The sequence below is a fragment of the Schistosoma haematobium genome, chromosome 2, assembly GCF_000699445.3.
Source record: "Schistosoma haematobium chromosome 2, whole genome shotgun sequence".
NCBI lineage: Eukaryota > Metazoa > Platyhelminthes > Trematoda > Strigeidida > Schistosomatidae > Schistosoma > Schistosoma haematobium.
In genome coordinates, this window is record NC_067197.1 from 31,961,854 (window position 1) to 31,986,285 (window position 24,432).

A 24,432-nucleotide genomic window follows, 5' to 3' on the forward strand; every position below is an offset into this window, starting at 1 on the left:
CTGAAACCTGGAGAACTACTACAACCATCATCAAGAAGATAAAAGTATTTATAAACAGTTGTCTACGTAAGATACTCAACGTCCATCGACTGTATATCTTTAGCGACAGCCTACTGTGGGAGAGAATAAACCAGCTTCTAGTTGAAGAGGAAATTAGAAAAAAATGTGAGAAGTGAATAAGACATACATTTCGGAAATCATCAAACTGCATCACGAAGCATGCACTTACTTGGAATTCTGAAGCGAAACGAAAAAGCAGAAGTCCGAAGAACACTTTACTTCGGGAAACAGAAGCAGATATGAAAAGTATGAATATCAACTGGAAAGAATTGTAAAGGATTGCTCAGAACATGGTTGAATGGAGAGTGCTTGTAGACGGCCTATGCTCCTCCACGAGTAGTAACAGGCGTAAGTAAGTAATTAGGTATAATACTTCTTATAAATTATATGGATTTAATTTTCGTTTTAGCCATGGACTAAAACCTATTCAACCATATACATATCACATCAAAATGAAATGGACTAAGTACAATTCTTCATATTAATCGAGAGAAAAGTACAAATCTATACAATGAATACTAAAATAATCATCGTAAGTAAAAAAGAAAATAAAGATATAATATCGATTTAATGAGTAACTAACTCACTAAATATGAATGGAAAATATTGTTCCATTTTTCCATAATTTTAAAAACAGTCATTTACTAGACATTGAATATTTAAACTGTTTTTTTCCATTTTTTTTCCTTCTTTATCTTTATGCTTGAAAATAGGTGAATACAAAGTACAAACCGATTTATCATTACTGAAACAATCTTTATAATGTTATCACATTTAGTTCGTTTTTCTTTTAATTCTAACCTTTAGTGAGAGCGAGGGGAACGAGGAGGGCGAGAACGAGGACAAGAGACGGAAAAAAGAACAAACAAATACATTAATTTTCAAACTAATGGATAGAAAGTTTCTAATGAATTTCTATTAGTTTAATATGAGTTTTTATCACGATTTAAATAGATAACAAATATAGAAAATTAAATACCAAATAAATAGAATTTGTGAAAATGTAAAACTATACATTGGCTTATAAATGAGTAACAGTTGATGCCATGATCCCTTTGTATTTCATATTGATCGCATGATATTGATTAAGATATAATAGATGATTCCTATTTAAACATTAAAAACACAAAGTTCAGTGAAAGGATCTCTTTTCCATGAATTCATTATCAAGCTGTACAATCGTATATATATATATGAAAGTGTTTTGTTAAAGTACTAATTCCATGAGGAAATATGAATATGAATAACCAAGATGACCTAATAGAAAGATTGTGGTATAAGGATGTTCAGTCACAGAATATTGCTCAGTACTGAAGACAAGTTATAAATGTTATTGGAAATTGCTTAGTAATTAGTCATTGTTAATGTCTTATGAGATCACTTATGATTCAAAGAGCTCACTTGTAAATTTTGTCACAGGAAGTATCAATAATCACTAGGATTGCAAATTTATGTTTCTGATATTTCTGAACTAGGGCAAAAAAAACCTAGACTCGGTGTTTCATGAAGATTGCCTCTAACTAATCAACACACAGTTATATTTATGTTGGGGACGATAGATCCCCAGGAGGAATATTAAAACTGTTTAACATTATTCCTTTAGATCTATCGGAAGAACTCATAACAGATTATTTCAAGAGTTAAACAATCATATTGAAAATCTTAGAAACATGCTGTTTTATTGATTTATCAATACTTTCCTATAATATCCATTCATAATAATTTATAAAGATTTGAATACGGAAATTCAAACTTTATAAAGTTTCAGTATTACTTACTTAGACTCAAATGGATTGTTTTACATAGTTGGTTCTAATAAAACAGACATTGATTTATTATCGACTGACGAAACTTGTTGATTGTTACTTGTCATCTAAACATTTGACTTATTAACTTATGCAATGTCTTAAAAATCTTTATTCAATCCTTATGCGGTCTTTAATTAAAATTGTAAACAGTCTCTATATTAATAACTTTGTATAGTCGTCATTAATATCAGAAAACCATTATCATGAATATTTAGGCGCCAATGATAAGTTTAATGATAAACAGTTAACTACTAGAACTTCTCAATCATACAAAACATTGTTTAAATTAATTTACATAATTAAACTACCGGGTTTTAAATATAATTAGCTTTGTCTTTAATATATATAACATTGTGTTAATTTTATTTTCAATGTTCCAGTGCTTTAATTTGCAACATCTTTAAATCATTTGAAACAATGCAATTTTTACTTCTCATTCAATTACTACATTTATTTCAAAAATTTTAATTAACTTAAGTGAAAAGTGCTATATTTGAAGAGATTACGAGTTCACCTAATCTGAGAATGGAACGAAGATTTTGGGACACAATGACAGATGAGCTAGCTATTCCGACTCATCCCAGTCCGGTCAACTAAAGAGAGAAGTTCAAGTTTGGAAGAAAGAAATATATTCTACAAGCAGCCAGAAGCACGAACAACCACGACTGAACAGACTGTTTCATTCATTGGACCGGCAACATCGACATGTATCCTGGACCAGAGATTCTCAAGTGGTGGCCATGGAACCGGTGGGACTTTCGCGTTACACTTCTCCGCTTACTGACACTGCACGCATTTGCCTACCGAATCATACTATATAAGGTCACTTATCTTAGACTACGATCATTTTATTTATCTCAACAAAGATATTTATAACATCCAAGATCGTTTAGTCCAATAGTCAATAACTTAATGATAAACTGGTTTGACCATTTTGAGTTTTATAAAAGCTACCTCTATGTTAACTGTCGTGGAATGCAAAGATTGGAAGTATGTGGTTATGTACAACATGAATCTTAAATACCTCAGTAGATAGAATTATAAGTGCATCAGCTGTCATTTTTTTACTTAGTGTTCTAAACCTAACTTCGAATTTACCCACTCAATAGTTTCAATGGTGGAACTTAATACTTAAAGGGAATCCGAAATCTAGAAGTAGTACTCTACTAAAGCCTTTTAAATTCGGATACTACGTTTTCTAAACACGATCTAATACAAGGTATAGTGGTGAGTACATTAGTTAACCGGTGAGATTATGATTTATGGACGACCTTTGAGAGACGCCAAAGTGGCTTTGAGAATATCCACTTACTTACTAGGGCTAAATGAGGGTTATGAATCAGTGTGAAAAATAAGGATTATGGTTTACAGTTGATGGTAAGGTTCAGGATTTAGATGCATGGTTTTTAACCCTAACTGACATAAGCTAACATGTCAAAACGCTATTTAGATATATAAGTGAATGGATTTCACTGAAAAATCCAAGACCTGTTATCCTAAATCTGATTGGTTCGTCCATAAATTATAGTCTCGCCAATTAACATACAAATAAATTCATATATCATAAGCTCAAATGAATAATTTATATTTTTTAATACTGTTCCTCGGTAAGCGTCTTTATAAAAACCCCTAGTCAGATATACTAAATATACGCTTGCCGAAATTAATTTTGTGCAGATATCTTGTCAAGTCTTTGAAGATGTTTATAAACAGCAGAACAACTGCCTACCGACTAATTGTACCTATCTAATAAGGAAAAAAAGTAATCAAAGCAATTTGCATCACAGAAATAGTTAATCCCGGAAAATCTAAAACAGTTAGTTCAAATGATTCTTCAGTGAATTCAATGTTAAATTCAGTATATCAAAAAATATTTAGACAAAAACAAAAGAGAAGTCTATTGCAATTAACTAAACCGAAAGACCAAATTTACATTTAGGAAAAGTAAAAAAAGAGAAAACAAGTATATCCCATTTAGGAGTAAATTACTCGACAAATTCTAATGATAATATTCTAATTTATGAATGTAATTAACTTGCATAAACACAGAATTTACCCTATCAAATACACTATTTTTACATTGAAATGTTATATAAATATTGAACATTGTAACATGGTAGAGTGTTGTCAATGCCACACAAGTTGAACGATGTCCAGTTAGTAATAAATAATAAATAAATCGACACAGGATGATTCATTGTGTATAGATGTATAGATGTTTAACAACAAACGATATGAATAAAGGCTATGAGGTATATGTTACCAAATGCCTAGAATGATTAGTGATCGTTCATATATGTTAAAAACACTCAGTGACCATGTTAAAGTGGTTTGAATATTTGGAAGCTATAGAACAATAGATCTTCTTTTTATCTGGAACCACTTCTAAAATGATTAGTGACTACAAGAGCTCTTAATGGACTGTTCGTGCAGTAATGAGTTATATTTTTTTGACTAGGTAGTAGTTAAATTACTGACTGACAAAAAGTTTGACAACTAATCTCGTTACACATTTTCTACTGATATATACTTACTTTTTGTTAGTTTACGATCTACCTTCCTAGTAATATACTTGTGGAGAAATCTGCTATAACACACATGTTCCTGGCCACAACAACAAACTAAACAAAAGTTGTGATAGTAAACTTTTCAAACATGAATATTCAGGAGTACCAAACATTAGTACATCTAAGCGCCGAGAATATATTCATCTTCACGTCAAAACGTTTTTCAATCTTGAGTTGGATATGTTGAGTATCGAACCTGAAAGTTAATAGTTGCAAGTCGATTGGTGTAAACACTAAACTACAATCTTTTATTTTAGTCAAATAAACCTGCAAATTTGAAGCTAAGGAAAGGGGATAGAATCAGTAAATGGAAAAGCTTCATAAAACCCCTATTTATCATGATGAATAGGAAGTTAGAAAACTATTTCATACATTCTTATTTATACGTTCTGTTTTATTATGAAATTACACATGAACAAAAAATTGAAACCGATGATCAACTGATTAACGTTACATTAATAAAATAGAACCATCATTTATGAACAAAAATATAACCAAGATTATAATATATATATGAATTATTTATTCGTGGACATGTAAAATGCGACAAAGATTGACTATTCTGTGTCTGAGGTCTTAAAAGCTAAACTAATAAAACGTTTACTATCATTTCTATATGAATACGCGCGATTTCGTCAATTGTTAGAAGTTAGAAATGCACACTAGTAGTTACCAGTTCAGTACTCTGTGGTGGCTTAGCTTCGTAAATCAATCACCTTGATAACCGTTATTATATAAATCCCATTAGTGTTTGAATTCAAAAGACAATAAGAAGTGCTGACTACAGTTTATTAGAGGATAGCACAAATCACAACGCTACAAGCACATCGAACGGATTTGGACCAACGAGGCGAATGTGTTTGAGCGAGCGAATACAGAGGCGAATTTATAGACAAATCGAATAAAAGCTCAATGAGGCAAGGCAAAGGCTGATAATAGGATTGGAGTACACATATACATGAAGAAGAGAATGATTCATCGAGCGATATTTAAGCGATTAACATTTAAGCTAGCGAGCGATCTGTGAGTGGGCTGTCACATGTGATCGAGCACACTCGTTTATACAAATATGGTAGTGATCATGATAGTACAAAGAAATGTGCGAATGGTCACTGTTTGAATAACGTTATCTGTTAAATAAGTTAATAAAAGTTCCTGATCGAAATTGATTGTAAGAGAGCTGCTATAAGTTTAAAGCCTCAGTGGTAGCTGTGCGGCCTAACAGTAGTGGGTTTAGTCGTGGATAAGCACTGTTGAGCTGTCCCATACTAAGACGAAACAACTAACCACTGTATCTTGGTTTCTTAATAGCTATCTAAATAACATCAGTTTATGATATGAACAACGAAAATGGACGGGATTGTTACGGGGTCATTTATATAATCATATAATAATTTATGTAGTTTGATTAAAATAAAGTAGTCATTATCATTCTTTTTTATTCTGAATAGTCCCTAAAGTAGATTGACATTTTAATTTGAAGCCATACTAAAAAATATTACGGGAATTAGCCATTCATTTTATGTGTATATGTGACTAAAATAACCCTAAATCGTAGTATAAATTTATTAGGGTTTAATTGCGGGCTACATATTTTACTACGACTTCAGAGGCTTAACCATAAGAGTACAAATAAACATTATAGATATTTGGAAACAACCTAAGCACTCAAAAAATTTGTCCACACTGAATTCGAACCCGTTGTGTAGTGATTTAACAAATAAATAATCAGTGATAAGAAACAAATTATGGTACATGATATAATGGGATAAAAAGGTAAAATCATATTACTTCCGTTATTTTAGTTCAATATAGTAATTTTTTCAGTATAATATTCGTTATATTTTCGGTATGCCATTTTATTCAGTATAATGTTGATTTACTTAATTGAGATGTTTATACAAGATATGATGTTCTTGTATTAAATTAAGGTGAACTATGCATTGCATGACATGCAGCATGTAATTTGTCCTAACTCTAAGTACTTATTTATATATTTAATTTCATCCTAATTATTAACCAAATAGGTTTACAATCAATATATAAATGAGTGTATTTCCAACTAGGGTAGTCATCATGTTTCGGCGTTAGTAAATCTTCATTTTTACCAAATTTGGTATTCTTACTTCTCATCATGGAAATTGCAGTGGTTCCTCGTTTATTTTTCAAGTATAAGTAATAAGTGACATGGCGATAACGATTAGAGCCGAAAATTTTGGAAAGAAGAAAGCCAATAACAGTACTCAGTTATACCAATGAAAATGAGCACATACTGGTTAAATCAATTAGAAAATATAAAACAAATAAAGCCAGAACGAACATTGATGCAGAATAATATGAATTCATTATATTTCGTGGTTCCTCATCAGCTACTCACAACCAAATATGTATTAAAATTTTACATTGAGATAAGATATAATGTGAAACAATTGACATAAGTGAACGCGAAGAATTGGTATGACAAAGGTTATCAATAATAACTATATATAGGTGCAAGAACAGGTCGGAGGTCATTTGATGTTAGAATCAGGAAACATGAAGAGTGGGTGATGTAATAATTGAGTGAAACTCAGAGACAGATGAGATAAATTGTGTGATAATTGTAGAGGTAATGCAGGGTTTGCACAAGATCCCTGGAATTAAAAATCTGGTAAGACGGGTTGCGTAATAATTAAACAAGATTTGATTAGTTCACATAATTTAAGAGAATTAAGTGAGCGGAAATGTGTGAGTGAAAGGAGGTGGTTTAAATGTAAATAAAATAAAAATTCGGTAATAAAAGAGAACTAAACATTAACAAAATAAAACTACTGACCGAAAATTGAAGTATCAGGGTAGCAATAGGTTTATTACTGTCTCTTTTTGAATACACAGATCAGGTTTGATTTTTTTTATCGCAATCGCTTCAGCAAACTGAGGAGAAGCTGTAATTTGTCCGCTAATAATTGTAAAAGCTTGAGGAATGTCAGTGATATGCCCGATGTCAAGTAAATGCCGAGCTGTTGCACTGTTGAGAGCCTTTGCCCCTTGCAGTCTCAATTTCTTTGGAACATACTCGGAAGTGCGAACATGCACTCTTCTCTCAGTTTTTCCAATATATGTGCTTTGGCAAGTACATGTAAGTTGGTAAACGCAATTGGAGCTACTGAGAAAAAAGGACCTGTAAATTTTAGTTTGTTTGAGCGAAGAGTTCGTTTCCTATAGCGTCATTAGTTTTGCTGATAGATAGGTCACTTTCAACGCGGAATTCATCCTGTGATTAATTATTACAGTGATTTCATCTCCTTTGAAGTGTAAGTATAAGAAGCAGGTTTTCTTTTCCACTCTATCGTACTTGCACACACATGAATATATAGTTATTATTTATAACCTTTGTCATACCAATTCTTTACGTTCACTTATGTCAATTGTTTCACATTATATCTTATCTCAATGTAAAATTTCAATCTTTATTTGGTCGTAAGTAGCTGATGAGAAACCACGAATCCATATGAATTCATGGATTCATGAATTCATATAATTCTGTATCCATGTTCGTTCTGATTTTATTTAAATTCATAAAGGGAACTAACCGCATGAAATTTTACAAAACAAATAATGGATTTTTAATTAAATCTTCATAGGTGAAATGTGTATGGAATCTTATCTCATAATGTTTAGTATTCTGCATTGACACTAATTTGGTTATTGCCAACTTTAAAAAAGTTCCTTCTATTTCTTTAACCACAGCTCTTCAGCAAATAAATTTCAAAATTCTAACGTTGTATACTACATCTGTCTATGAATCCTTATTTGGTTCAAATATGAGCAAAACATTGATTACCAGACTGGAAAATATTATCATATATTCTCATTTCATAAATGGTAGTGATATAATTCAACCGTAAATTCTATATTCATCTTACTTACTTTCTTACGCCTGTTACTTCTCATGGAGGAGCATGGGCCATCCACCACCACTCACCATTCAACCCTGTCCTGAGCAATCCTTCCCAATTCTTTATAGTTGTTATTCAGACTTTTCATATCTGTTTCTATTTCCCGAAGTAGTGTTCTTCGGACTTCTGCTTTTTTGGTTCGCTTCAGAATTCCAAGTAAGTGCATGCTCCGTGATGCAGTTTGATGATTTCCGAAATGTATGTCTTATTCATTCCTAACATTTTTTTTCTAATTTCCTCTTCAACTGGAAGCTGGTTTATTCTCTCCCACAGTAGGCTGTTGCTAAAGGTATACAGTCGATGGACGTTGAGTATCTTACGTAGACAACTGTTTATAAATACTTTTATCTTCTTGATGATGGTTGTAGTAGTTCTTCAGGTTTCAACCCCATGCAGTAGAACTGTGTTGACATTCATATTGAAGATTATGACTTTGATGTTGGTTGACAGATAGTTGTTTTGAATTTCATATGTTCTTCAATTGTAGGAATACAGCCCTTATATTCATGTTAGTTAGGCAGCAATTTAACTTATTCCTATTAATTGGCAATACTGACGGAATACTGTCAAGTAATTGTTTCTCCTATAAATCAATTTAAAATGACTAACATTTAAGATAAAGATTAATAAATTGGTATAACATGATAATCAAGATTCTAATTTGTGTATGCTCATTGTGAATATAATTAATGTATGGTTTCTCACGTTATTCTGTGCTGTGATTAAAATAAACAATATGAACTATCAGTTAGATTATTTGTGCTATTGTATTTCGAGAACAGGTTTAGAAAATATAGATTATATAATAGAAGATTTATTTAAGCTTATTATTTTCAGTGCTTATGGCATGATGTTCATTCTATCATTATTATTAACATCTCAATCAAATCTCTGGCAAAAGAATGTTCTTTTCTTTTATAAAAACATCCAAATTTACTAGTTGATTTGTGAAGTGTAGTTACTAACTTGACTACAATTACATTGTATTGCATTACATTTAATCTACTTGATCTAACTAACAATCAATAACCCAAAATATGTAAATGTAGTACACTGGAAAAAAAAAGAATGAAAGTAACATAGTGAAAGTTCCAATTGGTCAATAGTTCACTGAATATTCACGGTGTCGTACAATTTCTAATCAATTTCAAATCTTGGTGTATCTTTATTCGTGACTTGAAGTTAACTATCATAAACTAATAATAACTTTTCAATCATAAGTAAATTCCTATTTTAAAATGTTTCAAATACAGAACTAAATGACATATTTCTACTTATTAATATTGAACGGTAAAGATACTACATAATGATTCAAGAAAATATTTTCTTGAAAAAGCTTGGACTAGATTGCCAGGTGAAAAATTGAATTTACTTCATGTTCATTCTCTGAGATGTTACATATAAATTCTTCCTCCTTAATGTCTCATATCAACTCGGCGCCCAAATACTATGAAACTATAATGATTAATATAATCAAATGAAAGGCTAAAATGTAAATTATGTAAGAAAAGAAAATCTCTCACAAAGTGTTAGTGGGACATAGACTGGATTAAAGCATGCTCAATGCACGATTGCTTTGGAGCACACTGATTGGCTAATTCTTATCCAGTCAGTACTAGTCGATACTTGGAGAATACTCTAGAATCTTCTCACGTAAAAACTATAAATATACTAAAGTTTTCTCTATTGTGCTTCTTACTTCCATCTAACCTAGTTATTTGGAATATAATCTCTTTCCTATTCAACTGTATTCTGATTTGGGGACTTGTCAAGTGAATCGGTGTCCGAGAATACTAAGCAATAGGAATAGCTGGGTCATAACTGTAAGAAAGAGATTATAACACAAAGTAATCGTTTAGTAAGAAATTCTTAAGAATAAATAAAATAATTAAGAATAATTATGTAAATTAAAACTATTGCTTCATTCTTACCAACACTTAACTAATCTTCATGTTCACTGCTCAAGAGTCACATACTAGAACGAAACGGCCATCCAGTGCTTTCAGGTTTTCCATAATGGTCTAACTTTAATTGACTTATGAATTCAATTGTTAAAATATCAATATATTAGAGAAAAATTATCATGAAGACATAGGATCATTATATTCATGGAATGCTTCATGAAAGCAAGTAAGAATTTTCATTTTTTAAAAATATATTACTGTTTCTCATATATTTTGATCATTGTTTTCAATCTTAACTTATTCTGCTAACAATTAAGATCTTCGAATTTAGTAATATAGAACTTAAGCATCATATCTAGTTGTTATCTAATTCATAATTCACTGTCGATGAACATGATATTCTATGGAAATGATTCATAAAACTAACTTTCATTATTGTCAATATACTTGTCTATAACACAATAATTAAATTCATTCATGAAATCATCCAAATTTATCGACGATTTTCTTTCTTGATCATTCACTATTGCATAAAATAATGAAATAAATCTTGATTCAGTTGATTATTTCAACAAGAAAATAATTGAATTGTACAATGTTCAACTGATATTTAAAATAAATCATTGACAAGGTATGTATTCATTTGAATTAACTTTATATATATATAGTTCAAGGTCAAATGAAACTGACAAATAAAAATCGATAAAACTATATTTAATTGTTTATACAGATTCAAATATGAACTAGTGGAAGTTATTCAAATTTGGCTATAAACTTTCAACTATATTATTTATACATTATAAATAGTTGGATAAAATAGATTTCAATTATTTATGGTTGAAAAATCTGCAAAAGTATTGTTGTAAACAAAAATTCACTAAACCACTATTACAATAATTTGAAAATACTTTGACTAACTTGATATTGTTAAGTTGAGAATATAGTGGATTGCCTGAAAAAGATCTTTATAATCGTAAATGGGATAAATTCGTCAGTTTGCTGATGTACTCATAGTAAAGTACATGATACTCATTGGATAGATTGAAGGTTTGCGACCGCCAACCCCTCCATCTATTTTAACACATATAACCAAGTTGCATCACTAGTCGTTAAACGGATAACATTTGACTTTAAACCAAGTACACAAATGTTCACTTAACGAATCAGTAACTTTACTCAAAATACTTCCAACTTATCTACAGATAAATAAACATGCAATAAAATTTCCCAGATCGAGTTTATTAGATTTATATACTTGGCTAAATACTGAAAAGTTATATTAAATTCATCAGCTTCTGAATGTCATATGACAAATAAATACAACTAGATAACTGTTCCATTTGTATAGTATGAACTTACTGAATGAAAAATTAATGTGACTAAAACTACCTCACTTCATTATAACACATTTTAATAGGGTAGTGAAGTTTCAATACTAAGCACCAAAATAACTGAGAATTTATACCTATATTTTTCCACTCGTAAAGGTTATTTGTATAAGCCACTGAAAAAAAAATTCTAAAAGCCGATGAAATAATTATCCAATGTTTCTTGATTTTCACTAATTCTCTAGTTAATATCAGTAACTACCATCAATTTTCATGAAAGTTGAAAAAGCTATCAAGTAAATATATAAAGCAACTTATTAAACATTAATCACATGAAATGACAAAGAATGAAAACCTGTCCCTCAAGACTGATAAACATTCACCTCCAAATTAGGACAGTACTGTTTTTATGTATAGTAACTTTTTTAAATTCCAAACGATATGGTAACTATTATCCTCTTTATAAGATTATTTAATGTGCTTTGTTATGGAAATAATTCACAAATATTCTACTTCTTAATCGATAAATCGAGCAAGTTATTCATTATATGAAGACAGAAAACAAAATTTTTTCATCACTTCAAAGCATAACCTTAAATTCATTCGTCTCATTGAATTATATCATTACATGGCCAAATTTTATTCGGTAAATTAGTTGCTATACAAAAAGACAAAAGTAGTTTTCCCATTTAATATGATCAGAGCAAATAGCATCCATTTTGTACTAATATATTGTGTACGAGAATATGACCGAGAACAACCAAATGTATGTAAATACAAAATTACAGAATGTCTTAGTAACATCTGAAAACCATAGAGTAAATATTTCATTTGTAAAATGTCAATAAATTGTCTCAGACTTCATTGTTTCTTCGTTTCCATACCAATCATTCTTTGTTCTCGTTCTCTTCACATCGATCTTCTTACTTTCTACTGCTAAGAATTTCACTTTCAATTGGTGATACATACTAATTATATCTGTCGACATCAGTAACACACATCACATTAATAGTAATAAATATATCAAGATTTTTAATTATTTTTATTATTTAGCCCGATTTAAATAAATAGATAAACTTATATTGGGCGTAAAAATGATTGTAAATCCTGTATAAACTTAAATTTCTTTTACTAAATGATAAACCATTATTGCTGATATTAACTATTAATTATTATTCTGATACTAATCAGTATATGCCCACTAGTGACTACCTTCCTGGAGTTCTAGCGTGAAGCAGTCACCAATGGAGTTCAATTGGGTCAGTTGTGTGATAGTAACTCACTAAAGACAACGATAGGCGTGTCGCTCAATTTCGTGGATTAGTTGAAGTTTGACAATAACACCATTGGATGCCTGACGGCTCAGTGGTCTAATGGTTAAACGCTCGCGCGCAAGACTGATAGGTCATGGGTTCGAATCTTGTCCCGAAATACGACAATAAGGCCGTCCAGTACTTCCAGGTTTGTTAGGATAAATACAAAAGTATAGAAAACTCAGTTGTTTATAAGAAATTTTTACCGAACAATATATGTTTCTTTCATAAAATTAATTTTGACATTTTTATATCTCAGTAGTTGAAACCATGAGTCAATTGAAGCTAGACCACCATGGAAAACCTGGAAGTACTAGATGGCCATCTCATCCTTTTGTGGGACTTTTCAACTGTGTGCATCCACGAGATTCAAACCTAGGACCTATCAGTCTCTCGCGTGAACGCTTGACCTCTAGATCACTGAGCTGGCCGGCATCCAATGGTGTTAATATTTTTATATCGGTAGTAAATTAAATACAGCATGACATTATTTGTTAATAAAATTCATCTACTCAATTCATCTTAATTTTGGTAGAATATTTGAAATTTTCTTTGAGTAATTTAATATCTATCCCCCACATTTTCATTTAATATAGGTCATCCATTGTACAGTCATCAATAATAAACCCCATAACATTTGAAACGAATGACCGTTCTACTTATTTGAATTCAGTTTTCGTTTTGATATTTTTATTTTTCAAGTCATAAAAACTGATTACGTTAACAACTAAATAAATTTTCATTCATTCACCATTACACAGTAACTAAATACTTCTCATGCTTTATTGGAAATCAATACTGTTGAAATTATGGCTATGATTATGTTTATTTTATATCAGTTAACAATATATATATATATATATATATATATATATATATATATATATTCGCATGCATGTGTTAGTATTTGTATTTATATCATAAAAAGTCGATAATAAAAGGCTAAATTGATTTTTACAGAAATGTATCTGTAACTCTATTGAACACAAATATACACATAAATTATATGATTATCAATGATTCTAAACCACTTCATGATCAGTACGATAATTTATGGACGACCTTTCAGCGACATTAAAGTTACCTTGATAGAGTCCATTTGATAACTAGGAGCGAATGAGGATTATAAACCAGAGTGGAGAATTAGAAATATGATTTATAGTTGACGGTTAAGGTTAGGAAGTAGATTTAAGATTTTCATCACGAACTAACATAAACTAAAATGCCAAAATGTTATTTAGCCAAATCGATGAATGAATTTCGCGCTAAAATCCAATACCTGTTATCTTATATCTGATTGGTTCGTCCATAAATTATAGTCACACCGATACCTTATTCAAGACTCAACAAATTTTCTAATAATATATCACTTTAATCCAAATACGTTAACCCTAAAAAAAGCCATTTTTTAACTTTTGATAAATTTACCTATTGTATGAATTTCAAGTATCGTTATGAGAGTAATCATTTGTATTTTAAGTAATATTGACAATTTTCATGACGGACTGATCTTCGTGATTCCTTACGAGTGCGCATCCATGAATTCTACGTTAAATCAAGCTAGACATAAAACCCATTGAGTTGCAGCCCAGTGATCTAAACATTAAGCATTCACAGTGGGACCTAAAGGTCATTAGATCCATGGTAGGGTCGCGGGTGAATCCCATGCTAGAACGAAACAGGTTTCCAGTACTTTATGATCATTAAGAACTGCCTGAAATCACTCCATCATGAAGATTATAAAAATTTAACAGTATCCACAAACTACATACATCTTATGAATAACCATCAATGTCAACTGTGAATGTCATAAATCAAATAAGGGTTCACTAAGGTTCAAAATTCAATTATATTGATTATATTCAACCACGGTATCAGTCAATTACGATGAAAAATTCTCTACCACTATAAGATTACGATTTTTTTAAATGAAGAATGTTGGGAGTTAACATATTGTTATTGAGGATTTTCAGAAGAGTGTTTCATCGATGTTATCACTATAAAAATTTATCCCATCCATATGACCTATAGATAATTGAGTCCTCAAGTATGTGGCTAATCTTCGGAAAATTATACGGGGAAACAAGCACTAACGAACATATCTGCGATGTGTGTAAAAATGATAGTAGTAAACAGTTCTAAACAACATTAACTGACGTAGCCGATCCAGGTTATATTTTATATCAGACACATCCGACCAATAAAATACTAGAAAGAACTGAATTATTATTTCTTAGGAATGTGGCTTCTGTTTTAGTTTAATGAGTACGTCAGAATTTTGCTCATCTTCAAAAGGTCGAGTTTATATTTTTTTACTACATAATGTATTAAATAATTATAATTCACAATCCCAAAGTGTGTCAGAAAAAGACAGGATGATGTGTCAGTTTGTGATATATAGAATTGCAAAATCAGTATTGGGGTTCATCATGAGACGAAAATCCTTACTTAGAAATATACCTCCCTTTGAATGAGTGATCCAATTTGATTATTAGTCCGCTCATACTTCACATTGTTATTTGTTTCATGTTTCAATACCAAAATCCTTGGCACTTGGCAGCATTACTAGCTTAACGACTTATACTGATTGGTCGTTGAATAGTAATCAATATAATGGTCACCTAGCCCTTAGTAGTATTCGAATTTAACCAAACAAGTTGCAGTTTACAGACTCAACATAATGTGCATTATGTTTTGACCTGAATGGATCGGAGGTAAAAGTTCTGTGACAATGGCTGACGCGGATATAAAACGAATATACAGCACTAGTTTCTTCAGGTTTGCAGAAACGTGGTAACGAGTTTCAACTAGTACTAGACCAAAGTACAGGGCCTCGATGCGGTTACTTGCAACTACCTAGCATCATGTTACTTGTACAAAACTCTCAAAGAATTGTTCCACTTTCTCGACGTAAAGTAAAGCAACTTAGGTCGCTTCATAACTTTACAATACTCAAATTCTAAATCAAAGAACAAGCGAGTTGGGACAATGAAAGTATGTATTGCATTGACTTCAAACTCAGTTATTCTCTATCTGTAAAGCGAAAATCAGAACTACGATTTTGGGATTTAAATATTCACCCTTGAATCATTACGACGCGAATTCATCTCAGTTTAAACAGTATGGTTTTGTTAATAGCCTTTACATAACAAGTAGGCTTAAAGGTACAGAAATGACCTTTCAGTAAAAACTGCATGGTTTATAACACCGAAATAAATAGAGCTAATAAAAAAGTGATAATGTTTAATTTAGAGAAAGTTTTAGATTTGGCATATAAAACATTATCACATAAGATTTTATGTTTTCTATTGTCGGAAACAGTGAGAAACATCTAATTTCCTACTTTATTTTTCTTTAAAAAAGTACATTTTCTAAACATGAACTCATATTTCTTCTGTTACATACTGTTGTTGACCCAATTAAAATCAATCTAAAAATATTGAATGAACACATGTGCAACCTGAGTGCATAGGTCATCCTATATTTACACAAAAATCAAATACTATTAACAAAATTATTATATATTGATCATTAGATTAGAATCTTACTAATAGTAATAATAATAATGACAATCATTAATTTCATCATGAGTATGACCAGATCCATAACACTTCACAGAAAACAAGTACATGGAAAGAAGGATTAGAAAAACAGGAAAAATGAAGATAAGTAGTAAGCTGTTAAGAACAAAATAGGGTAATAGGATACTATATATATATGGTAATTATTTTTTCAGAGATCACAGTTAGGCAGACGTTATAGGTGGGGGGAGGAAATGATAAAGAATAAGCACGAAGATACCATGTGACAGGAGAGAGAGAGAATCTAAAGTAAGTAATCAAAATACGCACCAACAGTGATACAGGATTATGGTAGAAACAAATGAAATAATATCAGGATAAATTAAGGGAAAATAAACAGATCTAAGAATAAAATTATACAAATGAACGAACAAATATTCATATTAATTGATCAACCTTACAATTTCACCTGGAATTCAAATGATTGAGTAAATTTGTGCGCATGTAGTTGAATGTGGGAACAAACACAAAACTTCTCATTTCTGACTGGAAGTGAAAAAAACACATTGTTTTCTATTGAAAAAACAATCATTTTCGATAACAAATCGCAAGAGACATACTACACAATATTATTGGAACATTGGTGAAGAATAGTACAAAGAAGGGAAAATTAAGTAATGATAGTAATAAAATTAATGACTGAACATTGAAATAACGAAAAAAACAAAACAATTGAAAACATTTTATTTACAACAGTATAAATTAAGATGTGCGCTGAAATAGGCATACATATATACATTCATTTAGATTGTAAAGGAATCGAAGGGAAGAGTGTAGTATATATATTCCAGATAAATAGCAGAGTGGATTAAAGAGATGTGTTAAAGATTGACTGATTTGTCTACTCTACTCTAAATGAGAACGTAAAAACACAAAAACGGGAGATAAACTAAAATAACACAAACAAACAAATTAGTACACTTTTTAATGCAAGGGCCATTGAATAGTCCGAGGATTGAGAAGAAAAACACCCAAACTATGTCCATAAAACAAAAATGAAAGTAGATTTTTCAACTTGTAAACATTTACATAAAAAAAGAGAGGAATTTGTCTAAATCGACAGAGAAAAGCAAACAAAGAATGATAGTTGGAAGTAAAATGCAGATGTTGGAAACAGGTGAACAATAAATTTCGATGTAAAATCTCTTAATACTAACCAGAAATAATGATAATAATATGCACATAGATGTAAAGAAATCAAGTGAAAACTGTAGCGCTTCTATTGTCAGTAATACTAAGATTTTCTGTACAAGTTAAATTGGATTGATTAGATGTTACTAAATTTGAATTAGATTTATGTTCTGGGAAACTTGAATTATTCAATGTAGTATCTAATGATAATGTTGTATTTACATTATCGGTTAGTTTGTCTAAATCATTAATAATTTCTTTGATGGCATTCTCTGCGTCTTTTAATAAATTTGCATTATTTTTATTGTACTTACTTAGATTATTAGTATTATTATTACAAGTAGAATCGAGTTTTTTAGAACGTAATAAACTGCTAAATGTTTGTAAACATGCGAATCGATCACGAAAATTAAATTTTGCTCGAGCTGAACATGTAGCCTGATCAATATATGCAGAACAACTATGTCGACATGCTTCCATTTGATCTGCTAACTCAATTAACTGTTCTAAATTTGATGACGATGATGATGAAATGGCAGCGGACGAGGGAGAGGAAATAATATTTCCAGGAATTTTTTTATCATTCATACGAATCAAACGTTCTAAGTCTCCTAAAATATTTGATAAATGCTTTTTCAAGTGGTGTTTTGTTGGTGGAACACAGTGATTATTACCATTAGTCTCGTCCAATGCTGTAGATGATGTAGAAAATATAGTAGGTAGATATAATCGTTGGGACCGCTTCTGATTACCAGCTGAATTATCATCAGTTGGACCAGTCCAACTTAAACGCTTTTGTATTATATCAGATAATTTATCAGAGATTTCATTTTCAGACCTTTTGAAATGAGGTTTTGGGGAATTGTTATCATTACTATTGATATTTGTGGGCAACTTGCTGGTCGTAGTAACAGTTGAATTAGAACTATTATCATTTTTGATCTGAGTCGATGCAAGTGATCGGATCAATTCTGAAGGACAACATGGAGGCTCCACTTTTCCACGTGTTGATGTTTGATTGTTACTGGATCCAGAAGTATTATTCGAGGATATCCGAGGTGGATTCGCAGAGTGTGGTGGTGGTCTTAATCGGGGGATAGTGAAGTAAGGGGAAGAATTAGAAACCGATGATTTTGAATCACTTTTTTCCTGATTACGTAGCACTGAATTCGTAACATTACTAGGTGAATTATTTAGTATAGATTTAGATGTAATCGGTTTCAGCTGAGATGAACTTTTAAGCTGTTGAGAATGCTTTTTTAATCTATCTCGTAATTCCTCTTGAAAGACAGATGATGAAACATTGGTAGGATGAACATTTTGCTTAGAAGAAACATTATTCCCTGAATAAGATTCATTAGGAAAATTAGAATCTATACTGCGCTTATTGTGGGAATGATCTACAACGGGATTAGTTTTGTTAGATAAATCCGAATTTACAGTGGTTTTCGATAAAGCTGGTGACTTTGAAGAAAGCTGAATATGTTTACCTGGTGTGGGAGGAGCAAGTGGTGATATTAGACGATCAGGACAAATTGATCTTGTCAGGCTGTTATCTAACGGAATGGGATCCACATATGAAAATTGACGAGAAGATGGGAAAATTGCTGTAAGATAGGAAAAATGATGTAAACAATCATAGTAAAATTACAATCTACTTAGAAGATAGTCTTGCAAGATGCTGTAATTGATAAGTAATCCTCTCTAGAAGTGTATTTAGTTGAATAGTTAGTATTTTTCTGCTACAGAATACGAGGCAGTTTAGGGTATACAGGAAGACAAATAATCTCATATTTTCATCGAGTGTTATTAGAATCTCTCTTTATATGAGTCAGCTACTCTTATTGCTTAGTATTCTTCGGATACTTCACTTCATCTGACTATTCCTCAAAATCAGAGGACGGTTGAACAGGAATGCGATCATACTCCAAAAAAACCAAGTTGAATGGGAGTAACAGTTTTAGTGAAAAAAATGTTAGTAAATTTATGAATTATGTACAAAAATATCCTAGAGTCTTCATCTATCTTCAAGCGCTGACTGGCTAAAAATGGGCTAGTTAGAGTCCCCCAACATTAAACTGCATGGAACATGCACCTATCCAGAATATGGCTTGCTAACAACTCTTTTTGTTTGACGAGTAAAAAATTTTAGTATATTTTTGAGAAACAAAATCGTGAAGTCGGTCATTTGTTACAAAATGAGAGCAAACTGTTTTGCAAGGATTCAGGTCATCTTCGTTAGTACAAAAATAAAAGTAACTTTGTTGGAGAAGAAATATACAGACATGTATCAAAAGACAATTACGTTGCATAGTAACTTATTTTGCACTACGTAGAGGGAATTGAAATATTCCTGCTGCCAGTTGACGAATTAGGAAGTTTAAAGTATTCTAGAAAGTTATTGGCGTATTTCCTGCGTAAAACAGAGCTAATAAGTTGGTGTGCCAAAGCTAGGGACATAATAATGAGTGGTAACCTGTACGTCGGACTGACGAACCTGTAAACCTATGTACACATTCATTATTCATCCTGAGCAACTGATTAACCCGAGGTAAAATAGTGTCTGATAGCTGTTTTATTCTATTTTGGAACTCCTAAACAATATGAACACTCCCAATACTACATGAAATCTGATCAAAATCCTTCGGCTCTCGAACTGAGCATGATTGTTTCAACCAATCAAGTCATCATTCATATTTCCAAACATACTAAAATCCCAACACGTAAACTTGGGAATATTTCTACATATTGATTACGTAAACCTAAAAATTTATTTTACGAAGTTTTAAAAAAAAGCAGTCATCATCACAGAATAACAAACGTCACAAATTATAGCATAAATATGACTAGTAAATTGATAAAATAATTTACATACCAGAACTACTCATAACTGATGGCACTGAAAATGGTGTTGAGTTCGAGTTATTTGGTAATGAACCATTATTAGACTGTGGTGCTAGACGAGGATGTTGTTGTGATCGGGGTTGATGTATTTGATGATGACTAGAATCAAGATGAACTGGTGGGGGTGGCAGTGGTGGATGATCAAAGTCATCCAGATGGGAATTCGGGCAAACACAACTATTATCTTCTAATGAATTGAAATCAGTTAAGAAATTCAACGGTTTAACTGGTGTAGTACGTCTTGGTGGTCGCGGTGCAGTTCTTTTACGCCCAAGAGATCCTGAGTTTGTAAATGGTAGATCTTTTTCAGCAGTACCAAACTCATCAGTACTTAAATCACCAATATGTAATTGTTTCGAAAGGGGATTCTTAAAACTCCTTGTAAATATACCTTTATGAGATTTGTGGTTAACATTATTGTTATTATTTATAGCATTTACTGGTATATCACTACCCAAATCGGATTTACAATCCTCTGAAAAAAGATATAAGATTAAACGAAATGATGACACAAGAATAAAAATGTGTGAAAAATATTATGAATTTATGGTGCAACTTTTAATCAAACATAGTCCTGTGAATTTGACTATTTTAAGGTCTAATGGAAGACATTTTATATGGCTGTCCAAAACAAAGTTAATGGAATAGGGTTCAAAGTATTAATAAATTAGTAGAATAAGAATTTGAACTTTTGAAGGACTAAGGCATTGTTCTATTAACTGATAGTTTATAAATTTGAAGTTCGGTTTAATAAACTAATGTCAGTTGAAAAACTAGGAGATTTTTAGTGAGGACTTTATGAAAATGCATGATAGCGTAGTCATTACACCATCAGAATTAAGAACTGTTATGATAGGTTTGTTTGACAAAACAGGGAAATTTTGACAGTAGTTTTTTTAATTTCTGTACTAAGTGATATTAGTCACACTTGCTTTGAACAATTAAACTCAGAATTTGCAAGCCATGACAAATAATAACTATCCCGCTGATTCTGTTGTTCAAAGCTGAATACAATCAAATAATTGTTCAAATCTATGATAAACAATACGTTACGTATTTTTATGCAATCTATTTATTTGAAAGAGCGAAAAAAAACTTCGCCGAACTTGATAGTACATCATAATTTCAAAAACGTTAGGATGAATGATTAAATTCCAGTAAAAACAGACAATTCAGAAATATTTACTGACCTATATACACACGAATACAACTACTAAGTGAACTTCTGCGTATCATCAGTTAAGGTCTCTAAAAATGCGTGTCAAAATCCATGTCTGTTGTCACATTTTATATCGACAAAACAAAAGAAGAGATAAAAGATGTGACACAAAGACAACAATATAAATAATAGTAATGAGAAACGAGGAAAAAAGTCGAAAGGAACAAATGAGAGTACTTTTGGAAAGTCAATTGCTAGGAATTGTGATAGTAGGTAAATGTTTATTATTTTCAACTGACCATCTGAATATATTTGCGTTCAGCATGGAAAACTATCTCCAAAGAGAAACGAATTCAAGTATATGAGAAACGAACACAATTATTCATTCGTAAATCAATCAGAAATCATTATAGTAGAATTGGTCAGTAGAACTTCTAAAGAATGCTGACTACTGTACAAATAACCGATAATAACAACTAGACTAAATTGTCGCAGTTCCATATAAATTAACAACTGAATGGAAAGTTGTTAATGAATTAAAGAGATAATTGTGATATATCAATAAAAGTTGAATTATGAATTTCTAACGTTTACTGGTTTAGTTTCAGACACTTCTTCAGCGTAGATATATAAATAACTGAAGCAAAATTAATACCAATTTAAATAGTGCGAAGGAAACTCAGCAGAATATTTTTAATACAATGAAAATCAAAATGGTTTCGAACATTGCAATGTTATGCTGTGCAAGGTGACTTATGTGGGATAATAGAATATTTCTACTTATTAAGATATCATAAAATTATCCTTTAATGTTTTATGCTAATCCTAGTTGTAGGAAGATTAAATATAAAATATTACCTCAACTACCCCCAAATATCCTGGTACGGTCGAGAATGGAGAGAGTCGGCTCTAATCAAAATACTCTCACATGGCCACGCGTATACAGCCACTACTAGGGAAGTCATAATCACCCACATCTCGTGCAGCGAATGTTTGTTTTACAAAAGTGAGAGGACGAAAATCGAATGTCCAGAGAATGGCAAAGTGTGGCACATATATATTCGGTGCCTATTTGTACTTATATATATATATAACTAATTATATTTGAATGAATACTATTTTCTTTAAAAGATAGTTATTATTTGAATGATTCATTAAAGTTTATAGTAAATTACAACATAAAAATAGAATTTATCAGATTATGTATTTATTCAACTGTTTGCTGAAGTATATAAATAAACTTAAAGAAGTAACAAAACCACTTTACTTTATTCAGAAATTATGAGATAAAAATAACTTCGTAGAATAGTAGTTAATAAATAAACCATTTTATGACAGTATATTATCAATGACATAAAGTTTAAAAGAATAAATAACGAAAGTTTCTTCTTACAGAAAAAGAACTTAACAAACTATACTTCTTTGTAATGTGTTAACAGGGTGAGCGGAAAAGAACTTATCCAAAAGAAATTTGAATCTCAAAGAAGTCTGAAGGAGTAAGATATAGTGTAATTAAGAGATAATATAGCCTAAACTTGTCAAAAAAATTGTGATGGGCAATTTTATTAAGTAATTCTTACATAAAATTGTGTAATTCACAACGAAGTTAACAACTTTTAGTGAATCGATAATACTCAGAAATAATGGCAGAATAATTCATTAAAATCAATCAGAATAAACCTTCAGTAGCTTGAACACTAACAATCACATAGCACCATTTGTTATTTCTCATAATGTTATACGATCCGAATAACAAAATCTAACTCACGTATCAGAGCTCAATTAAGATCACCTAAACTGAGAATCTGTCACAAAACAATAACAGCAATGCAAACAGAAGTAACCTATTCGCCCAACAGTACAGAATTATGTAATTAAGTTTCGGTCAATCTTTAGACGTGAGGGTTAGTGACACTGAATTGAAGTAGTTGGAGTAGGACTTGGAACGTGTGAAAAAAAGACTGAAACCAGAATACTTTAAACAAAATCAAATTAAGAAACCGTTCCAAATTGCATGTAACATTCAAAGAATAACAAAACTTTAACTAACCTTTAATCATATCAAATTGATTATCATCATTCTCATCAATTAAATAATCGCAACTGGTACTTCTTCTTGGTGGGGGTGGTCTAGGAGGCAGTGGCGGTCGGGGATACGCAATATTAGGTGGATGTTTAGTGGATCTGTTTGGCTCGCTAGAGTTGGTCACCTTTATTTCATTGTTATTTAATAATAACGACGATGACGATGTAGTAGAAGTTATATCAAAATCGATTTGTTCTTCCTCTTCCATTGTAGAATTGGTTGGCATAGATTCTAATTGACTTAATATATCAGAAAATGGTGGGCGTTGTTCTGGAAGCCATTGCCAACCTGAAAAAAGAGGTAAATATTAGTAGGAAGAAAACAATACATCGAGACTATCTGCACAGGATGTACATATGTCAAAAAGAGAGAACGATCTGTTACAGTACCAAACATCAATGGGAATGTTAGATAATGTGAAATGTTTACATGTTAAAATAAACTTATTTCAGAGAACAGAAATTAAGTGATTCATTAGTTTGGCACAAAAAGAGTCTTAACAGGAACCATACATTTAATGAACTCTATACTTAGTTCTATGAACGTAAAGAGTAAACAAAAAAATATTATGCAACATAAACTTAGATTGTTGTGCAAAAAGGTACAATTAATAAATCGTGTGCAGTATTATCATGATGAAACTAATTCTCACA

The 24,432-nt window shown here is 31.1% G+C and overlaps 1 protein-coding gene across 1 annotated transcript in view; it reads right to left on the reverse strand.

The window, feature by feature from the left end:
* Positions 1–15,361: 15,361 nt before the first annotated feature.
* Positions 15,362–24,432, reverse strand: part of ABL2_1 (Tyrosine-protein kinase abl2) — a 42,366-nt gene continuing 33,295 nt past the window's right edge. The window contains exons 9-11 of the mRNA XM_051214962.1: positions 23,744–24,067; positions 20,506–21,009; positions 15,362–19,237 (exon numbers count right to left, since the gene is read on the reverse strand). Of these exons, the coding sequence (XP_051068148.1) occupies positions 17,697–19,237; positions 20,506–21,009; positions 23,744–24,067 (2,369 nt within the window). The 3' untranslated portion in view covers positions 15,362–17,696. The remainder of the gene's footprint in view (positions 19,238–20,505; positions 21,010–23,743; positions 24,068–24,432) is intronic.